The 23,531-nt window shown below is 37.4% G+C and overlaps 1 protein-coding gene across 1 annotated transcript; it reads left to right on the top strand.

Moving 5' to 3' along the window:
* The first annotated feature begins 2,379 nt into the window (after window positions 1–2,379).
* Window positions 2,380–20,614, top strand: LOC104228349 (F-box protein At3g56470-like). Its single transcript, XM_009780801.1, has 5 exons — window positions 2,380–2,413; window positions 2,515–2,587; window positions 18,531–18,576; window positions 19,044–20,070; window positions 20,434–20,614. Exons 3-5 carry the CDS (start codon window positions 18,563–18,565, stop codon window positions 20,485–20,487), a joined length of 1,095 nt encoding a protein of 364 aa, XP_009779103.1. The 5' UTR covers window positions 2,380–2,413; window positions 2,515–2,587; window positions 18,531–18,562; the 3' UTR covers window positions 20,488–20,614.
* Window positions 20,615–23,531: the final 2,917 nt, after the last annotated feature.

Below are 23,531 nucleotides of genomic sequence, written 5' to 3'. Positions count from 1 at the left end.
AGAAATTGGTACTCTTGGCATTTTCTTTAAGTGTTGGTGAATTTATGGTAGAAGAAGAATCGACTGTGCATGTGGAGTTATGATTTTCCTAGGTTCAATGATTGAATTGGTTTTTTGCATGAAATCCAACTGGTTTTGTGTGTATTTAATGGAGATTCATGGATCTGGGGTGAATTGGATTGGTGTATGTCGATGTAGGGAATTTCAATGGCCACTTGTTCATTGGATTGGGTTTTGCGTGACAGGTGTTGTGTGTCAGATTTTGCATACAAGGGGTTTGCATTGGCTAGGTTTGTATTAGTCGTGTTAGAGGGTGAGGTATGTGGATTAATAGGGTCCTGTTGGCTATGGGGGAATTATGGTTGGTATTGAGAGTGGATATGGTGAGAGGGATGATGGGGTTAGTCGTTGGGGCAGTAGTTTGAGTGTTTAGAGTGTGTAGTGGGTCCCTATTATTTTCGTTATCAATTTTTAATAATTTGTTAATGGCGTGATTAGAGTGTTTTTCTTCCAATTCTGTCTCTTCCAATAGGTGAAAATTATTTGATGTTTTTAAAAATTTATTTGGAAGATCAGTTTTGTAGGGAGTTGATTGTTGTGGATGTGAAATTTTGTTTTTGTATATAAATTTCTGAGAAGATAGGAATTTACCTGACTTGGCATAAAAAATATTGACGTTAATACCTGAATCTTGATTTTTTTTTCTAGCAATTTCGAAGTAGTATTTGTGGAACTCCATCGTTCCCCTTTGTTGAACGAGACATCTTTTCAGATCTCTTCTTGCTTCTCTTGCCCAAGTTTGGGTTTTGGCATCCCCTTTAAGTGTTCATCTTGTACTTAATTAGTAGTTGTTTGGGTACACTATTTTATTGAGTGGCCTAAGTGACCACAGGTCGTACATAACAGGCTGTCTCTCTCGTAGTGTATGTATTGTTTGTGGGAGCCAATGAAAATAAAGGAGGTTACTGGTTTGTTTAAAGAAAGTTCGACACAAAGATGAGCATATCTTCCACGGAGTGCTGCTGATATGAAAGCATCAACTTTCAGTAGCCTTCTTATTGTGCTTCCCACTTTTTGGAATATTTCTCTATCGTAAAATTATGTGGGAAGTTGAGGTAGTCTAACCCAAATTGCAGTGAAAGATTGAGTAGCTTTTGATGCTACAAAATTAGGGACGCAATACTGGATAGAGAGGAAGTGGCCATAGATGAACCATGGTCCTTTTTGGATTTGTCATATTTTCCTCTTTAATGAATCGGACAATATAATAGTCTTCTTCAAGATCAATTAATGGGAAAGTTTCACTTGGTTTCCATAGGTCTGTTAGTTTCTTTTTTAGCACATCATGGGGGATTTTTTTTCCTTGTAATTTGATTATTATAGAGTGCCTCCATGGATAATATATCCTTTGTTTATCTTCTATGGTGATAGGGACTAAAATATTTTGCTCTTGTGGAGAATCATGTGGGTAGATTTGGTTCTCAATGTTATAGTGGATATCCATAGAGATTTTTGTGGAGAAGGTGAGTCTAGTAATATATTGTTGTCCAATTCATTGTTTAGTAGTTTGTCCTTAAAGGAAATGAATTCTGTTTCCATAGGCTTGAGGATGGAATTTATGCCTGGTGGTTTAGGAGGGATGGCTGTTTGGCTGGGAAGTGGTGGCATAAGGGATTTCCGGTTGAATTCTTTGGTTCTAGGATAGAGGGAGAATTTCGGTAAAAGTTCCTTTATCTTTCTTTAACTTTTCATCACTTGTGTCCTGACTTCCTCTCTATAACTTAGTACTTGGTGGTTTTGGACAACTTTTTTATCAAAGCTTAGAATATAGTGCTTTAATTAAGAATATTACAATTTATGCATTAGTTAATATTCAAGTCGAAAGAACCTTAGTTACCAGACGGAATAAATCGAATCAAAAGGAGATAAGCCTAACCATATCAAATTTAATTAGATAAGGTATTAGTATAACATCTTAAGAAATAAAATATCGAAAATATCAAACCGAAATGACTAAATACCATACTATACCAACCGATTAATATATGCGAGTCAGTGTGATGAAGTGAAACTTGGAGGGAGGTCTCTGAATTATCCGTATTATAAAAGCATAAGTTTTTTAGGGAAATATCGTTCGTCATTTTTACCCTTTAAAAATTAATTTTAATTATATCAGACAAAATAATTATTTAATTAGTTACCTAATATTTTAGGAATCAACATTTGATTACATACCTAATATCTATAATTCCTTCCATTCTTTTAGATTTATAAATCATTTTTAAGTTTGGTAGCATGCTAATTCCTTAAACAATAGAATTATAAATAAAATGTTTCTCTTTTGATATCGATTCAGTGTCAAAGCAAGCCCGTTGGAAGACCTTCTTCAGTTCTCTGTCATTTCAAATTTCAGGTTCTATCTTTGACTTTCAATTTATAATAAAATTATATCTCTTTTGTTATCATTGAATCGTTAATATCTAGTGTTTTAATTTGATTTTTGTATTTGAAAAGTAGGCTGCTGGAGATTTTATTCAACAACTCTATCAGTAGCATTACTAGTTGGCTGAACGAAATCATTGATCAGGTCAACTTCTCAAAAAGTCTTCTCATCTTTCTTTGATTCTATTTTAAGCAATACATTAATTCAGAGTCCTATTCTATTATTCCATGATCTACATGTATGAACAATTGTATAGTTTGATCCGTCGAAAATTAGCTTGTCAATAAATCTTTCCACGAAAATCGTCTATAACTTCTTACCATCCGCGTGTGAATTCTGAAATTGAACAACGACTGAGAAAGTCTACAATTTTTTACCACCAATGTCAGAAAAGTTAAAAAATAAATTATTTTAAAATTTACTGGAATTCATCGAAAACCTCAATATATATATATATAATCATCTTATGCTAAATTTTATACATCTGTCTTCTGCCATATCTACCAAGTTCTCACAATCATTTCACCTTCATATACTAGATATACGAAAATCAAAAGAAGTTGGATTTCTACCATTTTTTATCTTTTATCATTTCACCTTCATAAAAGAACAAAGACTTATTCACATTATTTAAATACAACTATACCCTAAAAAATTTTCTAAAAAGGAAGCAAAACCTAAAACTAACCAAATAAGATCAAAATTAGCCAAAATAAAAAAATTAAAAGAAATAAAAGACTTACCTCGCTGGTAAAGGTGGCCATGTGTCACAATCCAGAATTCCCATCGTTGGGACCATGATGGCGCCTAACATTTAACTTGTTAGGCAAGCCAATTAGCTATATCTATTAACCAATTTAATGATTCCAAATTAAATGACAACGACAAGACTGAATAGTCTGAAATGATGTGATAAACTAACAAGTGACCAAATCTAAATACAAATTTCGGAACTGGTGTCACGAATACATAAGCATTTAGAGTACTACAGATAATGATCTGAATAAACATAATTGTCTGAATCAAAATAAATATCTAAATGATGTAGAAGGGGACTTCATGGCTGCGGACGCTGTGTAGCTATACCTCAAATCTCCACTGATAGCTAGATCCGAGCAAAACCTCACTCAGCGCAGCTAGGACCAACCCCGGTATCTACACAAGAAGTGTAGAGTGTAGTATGAGTACAACCGACCCCATATACTCTGTAAGTGCCGAGCCTAACCTCGACGAAATAGTGAAGAGGTTAATGCGGGTTACTTACAATAACCTATACACAATAATAATAATAATAATAATAATAATAATAATAATAATAATAATAATAATAATAATAATAATAAAAGAAAAGTCAGGAATGGAAATGAAATAGTTAATTCATAACAACGAACTCAAAATTCAACTACTAGAGAGCCCGAAAAAACAAGCCATGTAACTCATTTCAAATACCAAAGCCAATCCAACAGTCACAAACAACTATAACTTTATATAATCCGTTGCGGCATGCAATCCGATCCTACCATATCATCATCTATCAATATCATAATCCGTCTTTATTCCGCCGTTTCAATCCATTACTTTTCAATTTTCGTTGCGGCATGCAACCCGCCCCTCAAACAATTTCCATCAATAATAGCAAATCAACAATCAAAATTTACAAGAAGTTCTACATCAAGAGAGTAAATGTACGAGACAATGAAGGATCACATAATACTCAAGGAATCTCAAATCACTCGAATGTCTCAACTCTTTACCAACTCATCGATAACTACCAATTAACAATTCATACACGTGAATCTACATAATAGAAGGCAATAAATTTTACAAAACTATAAGACAAGCAAGACATAGGACAATTTAGATATTCAAGAAAAACAAATAGAGACAAGTAGCAAATAAGTATGGAATTATGGAAGGGATGAACAATTTAATACATGGATGACTAAATGACAAGTAACAATCATGGCATGGAAGTCAAATAAGCATATAGCAATTAAGGCATGTAACAAGGTATATTAAAAAGTAAAGAAAACATGGAAACGAGTAACACAACGACATATATACACTCGTCACCTCGCATATACGCTATTTCACACGTAATCCACATAACATGTAGTTCAACGGTTCCTAATTCCCTCAAATCGCATTAGACCCAACACTTACCTCACTCCGCAACTCAAGTAATCAATCAACCACGTCCCTACCTTTTGAACAAGCCTCCAAACTAATCAATTCTAGCAAATTATTGACCAAATGATTTAAAATAAGCTTTAGAAACTGCCCACAAAGGGAAAATGTTCAATTTAGATTATTTTTTAAAAGTCAACAAATGTCAACCCTATGTTTGCTTGGTCAAAATCAAGATTCAGGCCAAAACCCAATAATCTATTCACTCCCGAGCCTGGTTATATGATTTGTTTCAAAATTCGACCCCAATTCCAGGTCTAAATCTCAATTTTACAAAAATCTCCAATTCAATAGAAATTCCTAATTTCTGCCATAAAAATCCTAAATTTGATATTGAAATCTCATGAAACATAACGGGTAATTGAAAAGAAACGGATTAAAGTCACTTACCAATGAATTTAGGAAGAAAAATCTCTTGCAAAATCACCTTTAGGGTGTTTAGGGTAGAGAAATTATGAGAAATAAACTAAGTCTCGCAATTGCCAACATCGCAAATGCGACATTTTGGTCGCAAATGCGAATCCATAACCATCGTAAATGCAACCAAAAACTTCGCAAAAGAGAAGCAGTACTCTAGTGGTCAGTAATCGCAATTGCGACCACTTCCTTTGCAAATGCGAAGGTCCACAGTTCGCAAATGCGAACAAATTCTCGCAAATGCCACCCAACCCAGCTCATGCTCACAAATGCGAAACATTATTCGCAAAAGCAAAAATTGCAATTGCGAGCTAGACCTTGTAGTTGCGAGATCTGCAATAGAGCACCAGAACTGTATTGCACCAGCAGTCCTAGCATTAGCCAAACTCATCCGAAACACGTACGAAACTCACCTGAGCCCCTCAGGATCTAAAATAAACATGCACACAAGTGTAATAACATCATACGAACTTTCTCGCGCAATCAAATCACCAAGGTAACATCTAAATCTATGAATCAATCCTCAAAACAAATGAACTTTCAAAGTGAAACCTGAAAAATACTAGAATCACATTTAAGCATCCGAATTATGTCAACTAAATTTTGAATTGAACCAAATTTTGCAGACAAGTTTCAAATAGCAATATACAACTATTCCAAGTTTTAACATCAAAATCCGAAACCGTTAGCTAAGAAGTCAACTTAAGGTCAAACTTAGTAATTTCCAACTTTTAAAAATGCTAGTTTTCGACAAAATGAGTCAGAACAAGCTAGGGACTTCTGACTTTAATTTCGTGCATACGCCCAAGTCTTAAATCACGATACAGACCCACCTAGATCGCCAAGATAGCAATCCGCGTCCGTTTACACAAAGCGTTGGTCGTAGCCAACTCAAACCATTTAAAGGTAAAATTCACATTTTCTTCAATTTTTCACATAAAGACTTTTTTGAATGAGACACGGACTGCGCATGCAAATTGAAAAACACTAAACAGCGCTAATTGAGGTCTCAGAATATGGAAATAGTGGCTAAATCTCAAAATGACCTATTGGTTCATCATATTCTCCACCTCTAAAACATAACATTCATCCTCGAACAGACATAGAAAACTACCTGGACTGGTGAAAAGGTATGGGTATCTACTCTGCCTATCGAACTCAGACTCCCACGTAGCTACCTCGATCGGTTTGACCTCTCCACTACACCAGAACTAAAGAATAACTCATATGCCTCAACTTTCAGACCTGCCAGTCTAGACTGAGCTGTGCAAAGTCGATCCTGAATCTTCTTAACCTTTTTCAAGGCATCCTGAACCAAATCGGTACCCAACAATCGAGCTTCTCCTTGCTCAAACCAACCAACTGGTGAATGGCACCGCCTTTCATATAATGCTTCATATGGAGCCATCTGAATACTCCATTGGTAGTTGTTGTTGTAGGCAAACTCCGCAAGCGGCAAGAACTGATCCCATTAACCCCCAAAATCCATAACGCAGGCGCGAAACATATCCTCCAATATCTGAATGGTGTGCTCAGACTATTAGTCCGTCTAGGGGTGAAATGATGTACTCAACTAAACCCGTGTGCGTAACTTACACTGTACGACCCTCCAAAAAGGCGATATGAACTCTGTGCCCCGATCAGAAATGATGGACACCGGCACATCGTGCAGACGAACAATCTTGCGGATATAGATCTCAGCTAACTGCTTTAAAGAATAGGTAACTGCTACTAGAATGAATGCGCCAACTTGGTTAACCTATCCACAATCACCAATATCACATCAAATTTCTTCTAAGTCTGTGGGAGCCCAACAACAAAATCCATGATAATACGCTCCCGCTTCCACTTAGGAATTTCAAGCCTCTGAAGCAAACCACCAGGTCTCTAATGCTCGTACTTTACCTGCTGTCAGTTCAAACACCGATCTACATATGCAACTATATCCATTTTTATTCTTTTCACAAATAATGCTGCCTCAAATCCTGATACATCTTGGTGGCACCCAGATGAATAGATTATGGACTGTGGGCCTCCTTAAGAATCATCTCATGAAGTCCATCTATATTGGGCACACAAATCTGGCCATGCATCCGCATAATCCCATCACCCCCAATAGAATCGTATTTGGCATCACTGTATTGTACCGTGTCCTTAAGGACAAGCAAATAGGGGTTGTCATACTGATGCTCTCTGATGCACTCGTACAAAGAAGACCGAGAAACTGTATAAGCTAGAACCCGATTAGGCTCGAAAACATCTTACCTCACGAACTGATTGGACAAAGCCTATACATCTGACACTAGAGGTCTCTCTCTAACTGGAATATATGCAAGGCTACCCATTCTCACAGTATTCCCACTCAAGGCATCAGCCACCACATTACCCTTCCTGGGATGATACAAAATGGTGATATTATAGTCTTTTAATAGCTCTAACTACCTCTATTGCCTCAATTTGAGATCCTTTTGCTCGAACAAATACTATAGACTCCGATGGTCTGTGAATACCTTACATGACACGCCATAGAGTTAATGCCTCCAAATCTTTAATGCATGAATAAGGACTGCCAACTCCAAGTCTTCTCGTGAACCTTCTACTGCCACGACGCGTATGCCATCACCTACCATCCTACATCGATACTGCATCGAGCCCAAGATATGATGCATCTGAGTACACCATATAGGATCTCAAACCCATAGGTAATACCAACACCAGAGCTACAGTTAAGGTAGTCTTGAGCTTCTGAAAGCTCAGCTCACACTCATCCGACCACTTCTGGGTCAATCTAGTCAATGAGGCTACAATGGATGAAAACCCCTCCACAAACTGGTGATAATACCTTGTCAAACCTAGGAAGATCTGAATCTCTATAGCTGAAGTAGGACTAGGCCAGTTTTGAACAGCCTCGATCTTCTTATGATCCATTTTAATGCCCTATGTAGATACAACATACCCCAAAAAGGCGATTGAGTCCAACCAAAAATCGTACTTTAAAAACTTGGCATATAATTGACTATCTCTCAGAGTTTAAATTATAACCCAAAGGTGCTGCTCATGCTCCTCTTGACTGCGAGACTAGATCAAGATATTAGCGATAAACACGATCAGAAAATAGTCCAAATTGGGCTTAAATACCTTGTTCATCAAATCCATAAATGATGCTGGGTCATTTGTCAAGCCAAATGAAATCTCAAGGAACTCATAATGCTCGTACCAAGTCTGGAAAATTGTCTTAGGGACATTTGATGCCCTAATCTTCAACTGGTGGTAGCCAGACCTAAAATCAATCTTCGAACACACCTTGAAACCCTAAAACTGATCAACTAAGTCATCAATCCTTGGCAATGGATATTTGTCCTTGTTAGTGACTTTGTTCAATTACCGATAGTCTATACACATTCTCATCGAACTATCCTTCTTCTTCACGAACAACTCAAGTGCACCCAAGGAGAGACACTAGGTCTAATGAATCCCTTATCAAGAAAATCCTACAACTTCTCCTTCAGTTCCTTCAACTCAGGTGGTACCATACGGTATGGTAGAATAGAAATGGCATGAGTGCCCAAAGCCAAGTCAATACAAAAATCAATATCTCCTATCGGGTGGCATCCCTGATAGATCTGCAGAAAACATCCCTGGAAACTCACGCATAACAGGTACTGAATCCATGGAAGGAACCTCCGCACTAGAATCACGAACATAGGCTAAATATGCTAGACACCTCTTCTCGACCATATGTATAGCCTTCACATAAGAAATAACCTTGCTAGTAGAATGGTCAAGAGTCCCCCTCCACTTTAATTAGGGCAATACCGATATGGCTAAGGTCACCATCTTGGCGTGACAGTCCAATATAGCATGATAAGGTGACAGCCAATCCATGCCCAAAATAACATTAAAATCCACCATATCAAGAAGTAGGAGATCTACACTAGTCTCAATGCTCACGATAAAAACCACACATGAGTGATAAATATGATCTACAACAATAGAATCTCTCACAGGTATGGACACATATACAGGAGCACTCAAAGAATCACGAAGAACAATCAAATATGAAGCAAAATAGGATGACATGTAGGAATAGATAGAGCCCGAATCAAATAGAACTGAAGCATCTTTATGGAAAACCGAAATAATACCTGTGATGACGGCATATAAATATGCCTCAGGTCTAGCTGGGAATGCATAAAATAGGGTTGGGCCTCACCACTCTAACCTCTACCCCTCGGGCGACCCTTAGCTGGCTGACCTCCACCTCTAACGGCCTAACCTCCACCTCTAACAATCTGACCCTCAACTCTAGCCAGCTGTGCCGGCAGTGGAGCAACTGGTGCTGGCATGATGGCACAAGAACCCTAATGAGGTCTACTGCTCGACAATCTAGGGCAATACCTCCTTATGTGACCTATGCCCCCACACTCAAAGCACTCTCTTGGCTGCTGAGGCTACTGAAGCTGAGATTGACCTTGATAGCCTGGATAGCTGCTGTAGCAACTCTAAGCGGTGGTGCATTGATAGAAGTTGTAGGTGTACTAAATGCTGGCTGCTCAGGACGAGATCCATAAGAACCACGACCACTTGAAGCACTATGGGCTACCTGAAGAGTTGACTAAATCGACCTAGGAGGATGGACCCTACCAAAATAACCCCTGCCTCCAGATGAGGCACCACTGAAGCCACCGAAATGGCGGGGCCTCTTTTCATATGTCGACCCTATATCCTAACCATGAAATATCTTGATCCGTCTAGCAATGTCTATAGTCCTCTAGAAAGAAATATCATCCCCTATCTCTTTGGCCATCTGAAGCCTAATTCCAAAGGTAAGACCATCAATAAACTTCCTCACTCTCTCTCTATCTGTAGGAATCAACATAGCTGCATGACGGGCCAGGTCCACAAATCTGGTCTCATACTAGGTAACAGTCATACCACTATGCTGAAGGCCCTCAAACTGCCTACGTTACTCCTCTCTCAAAGTGAAATGAATAAACTTCTCTAGAAATAGATGTGAAAACAGATCCCAGGTAAGTGAATGTGAACCGATTGGTCTACTCCGCTCAAAATCCTGCCACCACTTCTTAGAAAAGTCAATCATCTGGAACATCAAAAAGTCAACCCCATTAGTCTCAACAATACCCATGTTTCACAACACCCCGTGGAAATGGTCTAAGTAATAGGAAAGATCTTGGTAAACTTGTCTAGGCTCATAAATCCCTCAGAAGACATTGTGGGCCTCTCCTCGAGCTGTGTAGCAACTACGGGCTAAACTACTCCAACTACTGGAGCTACCGGAGTCTAATATAGGGGAGCCACCTACTTCAGGGTGTGAGTAGCGGGAGTATGTGCTCCTTCCCCATCCTAAGAGATGGCTAGTGCCACCAGAAATGCACCGATCTTGGCCACACTCTCCATAACGCCCACCAAGCGGACTAGAGTATCCTGAAGCATTAAAGTTGCTATAAATCCCTCGGGGACCTAAACTGGTCCGACAGATGTGGTCTGAGCTGGGACCTCCTCCTCATGATCAATCTGAGGCTGCACTACGGGTGCTGCTGCTTGAGCTCTTGGCTGAACCTCTGGCTCGGCCTCTAGATCGATCTCGTCCTCATCCTCTGCCCCTAGTAGTAGCTGCCATAGGGGGCTCCAGCTCCTGTTCGGTTGCAGATGATGTGTGTTTTCTTGCCATATGTGAGTGAACAAGAATAGAATGGTTCAGTCATCATTAATAGAGTGAAATCGCATGATAGAGACTTCATAGCCTCTGTAATATAAGTACAGACGTCTCCGTAATGGTCCTCTATAATTTACTAAGCTTGGTCATGTCTCGTGAGAACTATGTAACCTAGGGCTCTGAAATCAGCTTGTAACGAACTGAAATTTCCATCGTTGAGACAGTGATGGCACCTAACATTTCACTTGCTAGGCAAGTCAATGTTAGCTATATCTATTAACCATTTTAGCAATTCCAAATTAAAAGACAACAACAAGGCTGAATAGTCTGAAATGAGGTGATAAACTAATAAGTGACGAAATCCAAATAAAATTTTTGGAACTGGTATCACGAATACATGAGCGTCTAGAGTACCACAGATAATGGTCTGAAAATAAGCATAATTGTCTTAATAAAAATAAATAGCTAATTGATGTATAAGGGGACTTCAGAGGTTGCGTACGCCGTGCAGCTACACCTCAAGTCTCCACTGATAGCTAGATCCGAGCAAACCTCACTCAGCATAACTGGGACCAACCCTGGTATTTGTACAAGAAGTGCAGAGTGTAGTATGAGTACAACCGATCCCATGTACTTTATAAGTGCAGAGACTAACCTCGACGAATTAGTGATGAGGCTAAGGTGGGTCACTTATAATAACCTGTTCACAAAAATAATAATTATAACAAAAAAGACATGAATGGAAATGAAATAGTTAATTCATAACAACGAACTCAAAATCCAACTGCTAGAGAGTCTAGAATAACAAGTCATATAACTCATTTCAAATACCAAGGCCAATTCAACAGTCACAAATAAATATAACTTTATACAAACGTCACGGCGCGCAATCCGATCCCACTATATCAGCATCTATCAATATCATAATTCATCCTTATTCCGATGTTTCAATCCATTACCTTTCAATTTTTGTTGCGGCATGTAACCCACCCCCCAAACAATTTCATCAATAATAGCAAATCAACAACCAAAATTTACAATAAGCTCTACATCAAGAGAGTAAATGTACGAGACAATGAAAGATCACATAATACTCAAGGAATCTCAAATCACTCGAATGTCTCAACCTTTTACCAACTCATCGATAGCTACCAATTAACAAATCATACACATGAATCTACATTATAGAAGGCAACAAATTTTACAAAACAATAGGACAAGCAAGACATAGGACAATTTAGGTATGCAAGAAAAACAAATAGAGACAAGTAGCAAAAAACATGAAATTATGGAAAGGATGGACAATTTAATACATGGATGACTAAATGACAAGTAACAATCATGGTATGGAAGTCAAATAAGCATATAAAAATTAAGGCATGTAACAAGGTATACTAATAAGTAACGAAAAGATGGAAGCAAGTAACACATCAACTCACATACACTCGTCACCTCGCATATACACCATTTCACATGTAATTCACATAACATGTAGTTCAAAGGTTCCTAATTCCCTCAAACCAAGGTTAGACCCAACACTTACCTTACTATGAAACTCAAGTAATGAATTAGTCATGGCCTTGCCTTTTGAACAAGCCTCCAAACGAACCAATTCTAATAAATCATTGATCAAATAATTCAAAATAAGCTTTAGAAACTACCCACAAAGGGAAGAGGTTCAATTTAGATTATTTTTGAAAAAGTCAACCTTAGGCTTGCTTGTCAAAATCGAGATTCAGACCAAAACCCAATTATCCATTCACCCCCGAGCCCGTTAATGTGATTTGTTTCAAAATCCAATCCCAATTCGAGGTCTATGTCACGACCCGGATTTCCCACCCTCGGGAGTCGTGATGACGCCTACTCGTGAAATCTAGGCAAGCCGAGTATTATAGATTTATTACCCTTTTTCCTTAACCTTTTAACATTTACGAATTTACATGTGATTAACAACGGAATAATCATAATAAACATAAATTCGGAAGACTAAATATAATAATTTAACCAAATACTAGTACAGAATCCAACATACAACTCTACCCCAGGATTGGTGTCACAATGTCACGGACCATCTACGAATATTAAAAACAACGGTCTGAATGAAAATACAAATCTGTCTCTGAAATACATAAAAACAAAATGGAAAAGATAGAAGTGGACGCCAAGGCCTGCGGACGTCTGCAGGACTACCTCGAGTCTCCGCTGGACTGAAGGGAGCAACCTCTCTACGGTCCAAAAGCTCCAGAGCCGGGATCTACACATAGTGCATAATATAGTATTAGTACAACCGACCCCATGTGCTGGTAAGTATCGAGCCTAACCTCGGCGAAGTAGTGACGAGGCTAGGACATGACTACTAAATAAATTTGTGCAGTTATATCGTATACAACAAATAATAACAATAGAAACAAACAGTTAAAGATGGGAAGGGGAAACATGCTGGGGGGAATATCATGTACAAATAAAAATTCAGTAAAGAAGCATACGGAACACCAAAATTCAACTATAAGCAAGAATAAAGAGAACAATAACAAGTGCATGGCATCACCCTTTGTGCTTTTACTCTCGTTCTCACCATAAGAATCAATATATTCGGCACGACATCACCCTTCGTGCTTTTACCTTACATAATCATGGCACGACATTATCCTTCGTGCATTATCACTCATATCAATGCACAACATCACCCTTCGTGCTTTTACATTGACAATATCAGCACGACATCACCCTTCGTGCATCAACACTCACTCACAAGTATCATGCATGGCATCACCCTTCATGCTTTTACACTCTTCCTTACCCAAGCAACAATCAGAAAGCAATTTGGGCAAGGGAATCAATAAAATCACAATAAAATCCCGGCAAGGGAACATTAGTATAACAATAATACCCCGGCAAGGGAAACATTATCATAAGCAATAACATCCCGGCATGGGAAACAATATCATAAACCGATTTTTTTTTACAATTACTTCACAACTCGATTCTCAACTTGAGCCAATTCTCTACAATGTTCAATTAACAAGAATACTTCCATGAGCCTTGTTTAACATTAGAAATCATCAAATTAAGCATGGACAATACATAAAGGAGTCACAACAATCATAGTATAAGACTCACGGGCATGCTTGACACCGACGTATAGATACTCGTCACCACACCTATACGTCGTGCTCAACAATTAACACATAGCAAATAAGACCACAACTCCTATTCCCTCAAGCTAAGGTTAGACCAAACACTTACCTCAACGCCACAAACACAATTAAGCCTCAACTACCGTTTTACCTCTCGATTCCACCACCAAACCGCTTGTATCTAGCCACAATTTACTTACCGATATCAATAAATGCTAAATAAACTAATTCTAATGCATGAAAATAAATTTCTAATGATTTCCCTAAAAAGTCAAAAATTGATCCCGGGCCCGCTTGGTCAAAACCCAAAGTTCGAACCAAAACCCGATCACCCATTCACCCACGAACTCAAATATATAATTTGTTTTGAAATCGGACCTCAAATCGAGGTCCAAATCCCTAAAATTTGAAAATCCTAAGTTCTACCCAAAAACACCCAATTTCCCATGAAAACCTTTGATTTTGATATGAAATCATGTAAAAAGATAGATTAGATTGAAAGAAATGAGGTAGAAATGACTTGCCAATGATTTGGAAGTGTATATGCCTTTGAAAAATCGCCCAAGATGTTTTTAGGGTTTGAAAAGTTGTAAAAATGAATGAAATCCAGTATAAAATTCCACTTAACAGGTCTCTGATGTCGCAATTGCGATCAAAGGTTCGCAATTGCGAACCCTTGAAAAGTTGTAAAAATGAATGAAATCTCGTATGAAATTCCACTTAACAGGTTTCTGATGTCACAATTTTGATTAGGGGTTCGCAATTGAGATTTTCTGCTAGCTTCGCAAATGCGAAGAAACTGTCGAATTTGACCCTGACCAATTTCTGTCAACTTCGCAATTGCGAAGAAGAGGTCGCATTTGTGATGAAGGGGGGTTCGCATTTCCCATCCCTGGGGTTGCAATTGCGATGAGGGCCTGCCCAGGCTTGGTTCGCAATTGCGACAATTTGCTCGCATTTCCCAAGCCTGACCACTTCGCAAATGCGAAGCCTGACCTCGCAATTGCGAGATCAGAGGCCTGGGCAAAAATATCAGATACCAGCAGTTTTTTCTAAGTCCAATTTCACTCCGTGGCCTATCCAAAACTCACCCGAGCCCTCGGAGCTCTAAACCAAATATGCACGTAAGTCCAACAATATCATACGGACTTGCTCGTGCGATCAAATCGGCAAATTAACATCTCGAACTACGAATTTAGCATCAAAATCAAAGAAAAATCTCCATAACTCTTAAATTCAAATTTTAACAACCGAGGGTCCGATTCATGTCATATTAAGTCCCTTTCTTACCAAATTTTACAAGCACAACTTAAACACAATATAAGACCTGTACCGGGTTCCTAAACCAAAATATGGGCCCGATACAATCAAATTCAAACACATTTAAGTTTCCAAAACTCTTATAATTTCAGTTAAATAATTTTCTTCAAAAATTCATTTCTCGGGCTTGGGACCTCGAAATTCAATTTCGGGCATACGCCCGAGGCTCATATTTTTCTACGGACCCTCTGGGACCGTTAAATCACGGGTTCGGGTCTGTTTACCTAAAATGTTGACCGAAGTCAACTTAAATTCAATTTTAAAGGTAAAATTAGCATTTTAATCAAATTTTCACAATAAAGTGTTCCGGATATACGCCCGAATCGCACACAAATCGAGGTGATATAAAAGGAGGTTTTTAAGGTCTCAAGATACAGAATTGACTTGTAAATCAAGTGATGACCTTTTGGGTCATCACAGTCTAAATCTCAATTTTACAAAAATCTCAATTCTATCCAAATTCCTAATAAGAAATGGATTAAAGTCACTTACTAATGAATAGGAAGAAAACTCTTTTGGAAAATCATCTCTAGGGTGTTTCGGATTGAGAAATTGCGAGAAATAAGTTAGGTCTCGTTTTCTCCCTCTTTTATCAAGTTATAGATGTCGCAGATGTGATATTTTGTTCGCAATTGCGAACAAATGAGCTACGTTTCATTTCCCCCTCTTTTATCAAGCTGTAGATGTCGCAATTGCGATATCTTGTTCGCAATTGTGAACATCGCAAATGCGAGACAAGGGTTGCAAATGCGAACCCTATCACAGAAGAGCAAAAGTCGCAAATGCTACATTATGCGAACCCACAACCATCGCAAACGTGAGCAAAAACTTCGCAAAAGCGAAGCAATACTCCTGTGGTCAATGATCGCAACTGCGACCACTTCTTTTGCAAATGTGAAGGTCCACAATTCGCAAATACGAGCAAATTATCGGAAATGCAAGGTTTACTCAGCTCAGCCCATGCTCGCAAATGCGAACCACTATTCGCAAAAGTGAGGCTCGCAATCGCGAGCCAGACCTCGCAATTGCGAGATCTGCAATAGAGCACCAGAACTGGTATTGCACCAGCAGTCCTTGTATTAGCCAAACTCATCCGAAACATGTCCGAAACTCACCCGAGCCCCTCGGGCTAAAAAAAAACATGCACACATGTCTAATAACATCATACGAACTTGCTCGCGCAATTAAATCACCAAAATAACATCTAAATCTACGAATCAATCCTCAAACAAATGAACTTTCAAAGTGAAACTCAAGAACACTAGAATCACATTTAAGCGTCCGAATCATGTCAACTAAATCCTGAATTGAACCATATTTTGCAGAGAAGTTTCAAATAGCAATACAGAACTATTTTAAGTGTTAACATCAAAATCTGAACCCGTTAGCTAAGAAGTCAACTTATGGTTAAATTTAATAATTTCCAACTTTCAAAAATGCTAGTTTTCGGCAGAATGAGTCACAACAAGTTATGGACTTTCGACTTCGATTCCGGACATACGCCCAAGTCCCAAATCACGATACGGACCTACCGGGATAGCCAAAATACCGATCCGAATCCGTTTACATAAAATATTGACTGCATTCAACTCAAACCATTTTAAAAGCAAAGATTCACATTTTCTTTAACTTTTCACATAAAGACTTTCCGGAATGAGATACAGACTGCGTACACAAATCAAAAAATGCTAAACGAAGCTAATGGAGGTCTCAAAATACAAAAATAGAGTCTAAACGCAAAATAACCTATCAGGTCATCACATCAATCATGGTGATGTGATTTTGCATGTGAAGAAGATGTAGTGGAAAACTCGCCGAAAGATGGAGAGGGGGAGAGGAGAAAAGGAGAGAAAATAGTGAGAATATGAGAATGGGAGAACACTATCGTGTACCATATATGAATTCAAATTATCGACAACGGCCATCGCAATGCCAGTCGGATTTCACATCTAAATTAGCATGCTAGCCCCCCTTTTTTTCACCCCATATTTCCTACGAAATTTGCGAAAAATTAAAACTTTAATTAACTTAGTTAAGTTATTGACTTTTGAGAATTCGTCAAAAAAGTTAAAATAATTTATTTATTTTTAAATTATTTTTTTCAATTGCTTCGGTCGAAAACTTACTCTTTTTTTTATTGCCTTTCTAACGGTATCTGTCGAAAATTAATATTGTTAGTGTTTCCGCAAATATTTACGACGAAATATTTCTGATTGGATTTTAACTTTTTAGAAATATAATGTATTCTTTTTCTGATCTTATTGGAAACAATTCATATAGTATTTCTGATTGATTAAAGAAATAGAACAATTTGCATTTTTCCTGTAAGAAAAAAAATATTTTCTATTCATTGGGCGGATGTAGTCTTTTAGCTTCGGGTTCAACTGAACCCATAATATTTATTACGGAGTATAATTTTATATGTAAAACACCTACAAAATCTCAAACAGTATTAGGTTTGAACCCATAATGTTAAAAGTATAATGAGTTCAATGCTAACAATCTTAAAATCTAACCCATTAAATTTAAATTATGGATCTGCCTTTGCTTCTATCAGTTTGCTAATCGTGCTTATGTTTCATTGAATGAACATGAGAATACCAAAAAATATTAATTTCTTTTTAAAATTTCATGTTTTATATGTGAGTGTTGAAGCTGAAAATAAAGCATGATGACTTGGGAATATAGAGTAATGAACTTACAAAAAAGGAAAATGATTAAGTTGAATATGCTGACTGATGATTTAGAACTTCTTTTGTGCAGTTTCTTCTTTTGATGAGTTAAGTATATATGATCTACATTCATCATTTTCAGAAATATACGTCTTTATTTTATAATTCAAATACAATATTTTAATACAATATTTACTCGATTTTTAATTTCTTTTTTGGTGTTGTCTACATATGACTAGTTTGATACTCCCAATTCGTTTTTGCTCTTGCCTCACTCCGGACAATTGTGAACGAATCAATAAACTCTTTTTTTTGTTCAAAGAAAAGAAAACAATGCACTAGGAGGAGTCCTTGGGACACGTTTGTCCATAATTTTTTTTTTCTGAATTTTTTCCTTAAAATGTGTTTGTCCCTGAATTTGCAATTTTTTTTGAGATTTTCGAAAAAGAGTTTTTTGAAGCTCGACATACAACACTATAGTATTTTGTCAAATAAAATGGATGTCGAAATATAATTTCAAATTCCAAATACTTCGCTGCACATACTACTTTTTTTCAAAATTTGCAATTTTTATGTCCAAACGCCTTCTAAAATGCAATATGTTGTTGACATGAACTATATAGTTATCTAATCTTCTTTCTGAGTCATGACTCTTCTTTTCTCCTACAAAACTTCAGATAATAGTTTTTTTGGTCAAGACTCCTCTATAATGGAAGAAGATAGGTAAGTATTCTTGATCTCAGATCATTCTGTTTCCTTCTACTTATTATGTTGTTATTTTTCTGTTTGAATACTTATTTCTTGCTTCAAGTTTTTCTCCTGGTATTCTTGGTAAACTTTTGTTGTACTTTTTAGTTTATAATGGAATTGTTATAAACACAAGGAATATATTCAATGTTCATTTATTATAATTACTTATTCGTGTTTCTAGTTTTACTGAAAACCTAAATATAATAACTACTATACTATTTACATCTCCTCGTCATTAAATTAACTTTTTTTGTACTTGCTATATCTATCAGTGTTGGACCATCATACTTCACTAATATGAACATATTATAATATTTGTTAGTGATCTTTTAGCTGTTTGGAGTGTACTATTTGAAAGTGAAACTATATCTTGATGGTTGGTTTGTTGAGTTTCTATCTGATTGTATTCCTTTTGATGTTAATCTGTCTGATATCAAAAGCAACGACAACAAAGAAGAGCATTTAAGAGAAGAAGCATGTTCAGAAAAGAAACAAAAACTTCAAAACTGTTTATTGTCAATAAGATCATGGCGTGATTTGCCTTCAGAACTTTTAAGTGAGACAGCAAACAGCTTGGGAATTTTTGATCTTCTTGGTTTTCGTGGAGTCTGCAGTGGCTGGCGCTCTTCTTCGATAACAGCTTCTGCAGCCATAGAATCTGCCCCTGGAACTCAACCTTATTTCCTACTCCATATCGATAGCGATGAGAAATGCATCCTCTTTAACCCGACCACCAACAAGCAGTATACTATATATATCCCCGAATTGAACGAAACTACTTGCCTTGCTTCAAGTCATGGTTGGTTACTGTTATCTCAAAATGGTCTCGTTTTCTTCTTCTGCCCTTTCTCTCGTGCAAGAATTGACCTCCCTCCTTTTCAAGAATCAAAAATATTTGAAGGGGCTGCGGCGTTTACTTCTTCTCCTTTGTCAATTGATTGTGTTACAGCTATCATTTGTCGAAAAAATTATCGTATTTTGGAAGTATATGTGCTAGAACGTGGAGTTAGCTTGTGGGTGAAGTATGAATTTGATCTTGGAGATAAATTTTTTGGGATGGTTAGGGGTGCTACTTTTGCTGATGGGTGTTTCCATATCTTGGATGACGAGAACGGGCTAGTGACATTCGACCTGAAAAATAACCATTTTAAGATTTACAAATTAGTTATTGGAGGAGGTAATTATCCTAGTGCAGAAAGCCTGCAATTTTCGTACAAGGAGAAATATTTCAGAAGGAATGGTTTGAGAAAAAGGATGAAACTTGGGAAAGATGTTACCATTTCTGCTTGTGCTGCCTCTTACGCTGGAAGTGATGATTCTGTAATTCTTATCAAGAATGAAGAGATTAAGGCCAAGGAAGAATTTGAAACTCGCGATTACAAAGGAATTTGGATTCAGCCAAGGTTCTTTCAACTCCCTCCAAATTACTGTTGGGTAAAAACAACCGCAAACAATATATACGACAAGGTAACAATGGAATAATACCCAAGTCTAAATTTTTTCAATCTACTTGAATCAAGAAAAGACAATAAACTATAACACAAATTGAATATGGGCAGCAATATCAACCAATAAAATATCCAAGGTTGGAATGTAGACACATAATTTTCATGTCTACATAAATCGCGGAACAAGAAAATTTCATTTCTAAAATTGATTACTTTCTTTACTTACTATTGACCATGTTTGATTATGATATGGAAGACCTTCAATATTTGGCATGAATACAATTTATATTTTAAAATCGATTACGACTCACTTTTAGTGTTTTTTGTGTGGTTTACTGTTAACATATCCACTTAGCTCTAACTATGAAATTTTTATGTTTAGGAAGCCAACAATGTGAAAGGAAGCAAATTAGGAAGATTTTTGACTGAATTTTAAAGAAACTAAAGATGTCTCATGCTTATGCCCGCATGACAAAATATCAGGCTTATAAGTTAAGGGCTAAATTGTCCACATGATGATTTTGAGTGTAACTTTTGCTTGGAAAGAAGACTTCTTATTGCAGAGGCAGAGGCAAGTTCGAAAGAGTGTTTGAATCCTGTTTTTCTTGCTATATTGAGGAGCTTTTCATAAATATTCATTCTTTTATAGATTCTACCTTGTTCTCTATTTTGGATTTTGTTGAGTTTTGCATAAACATTCTTCTTTTATGAATTCTACCTTGTTCTCTATTTAATATTTTGTTTGTAGAATTTTTTTTATCAAATTGCAATAAATATGATGATAATAATTTTTTTTAATCCAAAATATAAAATGACAGGAATACAACATGAGGAAATAAATTTTCAACTATATTATCAACACTCCTGTTATTGCATCTTTAAACCAAAAGTCATGGATTACTTATCCACATATTATTATTGAACATTACAAAAGAGTAAGAAAGAGAAACTCCAGCTTCTCTCTAGAATGCATTTTCAACCCCTTGAGAAACAAGATTCTATTCCTCCAAAACTACCGAATTTAATCCACCACATTCCCTTACCAAATAACCTGGAAAGACCAACATCCTTCAAGGATAAATTATTGGAATCTAACCTAATAGATTTCACTCCTTCCATAGATCATGAAGAAATGCTCGACTCAATAAATGTATTGGAAGAGAAGAAAGGAATGCATGATCTAGAGATTACTCTGGGCGATGCCATACAAATCTCCCTTTCATTAGAAGATAGACAACGTATCTATGAACCATGGAAATACTCCATTATAATCAAGTTAGTAGGAAAACGTATGCTACATCACTACCTAAAGAGGAAGATCCAAGACCTACAGAAACCAATGGAAGACTTCTCTTTAATTGATCTTGGTGAGGACTATTACATCATCAAATTCACAAAGAAAGAAAACATGGATAAAGCTATCCACCTAGGGCCATGGTTCATTAATGGCCATTTCCTATCTATCTCCAAATGGAAACCAAATTTTGTGGCTAGAAATGAAAAATTAACTACCTTAGCAATTTGGATTAGGCTGCCCTAATTACCAACGGAATTCTATGATGGCAAAATCCTAGCAAAAATTGGCAATGCAATAGGACGTCTACTGAAAATTGACACATGCACCTCAACAACCCTACGAGGTCGATATGCAAGGATTTGTGTTGAAATCCATTTGGAAATCCCAGTTTAACCCTTCCTATTTGTTGGAAACCACAAATAGGATATACTCTATGAAGGGGAGGATTTTTTTTGTAAAAACTGTGTCTGTTTTGGTCACACACAAGGCAGTGCACCTATATCAAAATGCAAAGCTTGGACCCTCACCATGCAGGACAAGAACATCAACAAGAAGCTACAAAAGATACTATTGAATCAGAATGGAAAACGGTTTCCTTCAACAAGAAGAAGAATCAAGGCAAAAGAACTCCAAACCAACTGCCCACCATCCAAGTGAAAGGCAATCAAGGTCCAGGTATTCCAGTTAACTTATTCAATGCAAATAACTTATTAAGTTACTCAAACTCTCCAATACAAAACTAAAAATTATCCTTCTAATAATCATAATTCTCTTGTTAATACCCATCCAGGCATGGCTACTGATCAAATAACACCCACAAGAAAAACCAGCTACTAGATGAGAGACAAATGGTTTTGCCAAAAACCGCTATGGATAATGCTAATTTTATTTGTGAAAATAAATTTAATCAATTAAATGATGACTTGGATCTTCACATACAAGATACTTGCATGCAAGACTCCACCGTGGCACTAAGTATTACCAACTCTTTAGTTAAAACCAATGCCATGCAAATAGGCTCTAGCATGGACGATTCTACCCCTACCTCTAATCCTATCCCTACTGCCCCAAACCCTACCCTTAATCCAAAATCTCCCCAAAATATTTTGTTATCTAAAGAATCTACGCAAAATCCTTCCTTAAGATATGACAAACCCCCCCTCCCCCCATGCATGTTGGCCAAATGGCAATGGCTATAGAAGAAAGTAGCCAAATGGACATTCCCATAGAAATTCCAAACAAAACCATTAAGTGTCCTATAAATCATGACCTAGGGCAACCAAAAGCCATAAACAAAAATGAAGCAATCATCATTCCCTCAACCAATCGGTTAAACCCTTCTCCTACCCAAAATCCCACACCAACTTCCAACGTATAAATACAACTTCTATTATCCAAGATGCCAAGAGTTCCTTCAACCCTAAGAAAAAGAACACGAGTAATCCAAATCCTAAGACAACGACATCCTCCCAATATGGAAAACATTCCCCCCTCCATCCCCATGAACAACCCCAGATTATTTATGCCCAACCATCCCAAGCACAAGACTATCAACCCAGGAGTTGGATGGAGCTAGGTCTCATTGGCCATCCACTCTCGTTCACAGTTCCGATCAACGGTCAAGAGGCCATTGTGATCTTGCACAATACTCAATATCACGGAGGGAATGAGGTTGGCAATGAACAATTATCTCAACCAAGTTTGGCTCAACAACATCATTCATCCCATGGCTCCATCATTGAACCCTCAAATGGCTCAAACAATGAGAGATCAATGGAGCATGCCACCCCAGTTCAACCCCATAAACCCTCAAAATGCACCATTAGATCTCCCCTTCTTTCCAACCGAAATGTATACTCACCTAAACCCCATCTTTTGTTCCTTGAGATGTCAATATGAGGAATCAAGGGATGGTACCCCCACCACCACCTCTAGTACCCCCACCCCAACAACAAGACGACCCCATACCAGGGGCAGTGGAGGTAGAAATGGAGGAGGACGATGTCCCCCTAAACCTTCACTTAGGGCCAACCCTAGAACTCTCAAACCTAGACGGAATAAAAATATTTCTCTTCATAGAGAGGCACGAGAAGAGGTATGTTCTCAGTTGCCTATTGGCCCTATACAAATGCTCGATGGATATTCGTCCTCCACACGATCCAACTGTGGGCAACAAGGCAATG

This window comes from Nicotiana sylvestris, chromosome 12 (assembly GCF_000393655.2).
Source record: "Nicotiana sylvestris chromosome 12, ASM39365v2, whole genome shotgun sequence".
NCBI lineage: Eukaryota > Viridiplantae > Streptophyta > Magnoliopsida > Solanales > Solanaceae > Nicotiana > Nicotiana sylvestris.
The sequence above is the reverse complement of the archived record's forward strand: the minus strand, read 5'-3'. Positions and strand labels throughout refer to the sequence as shown.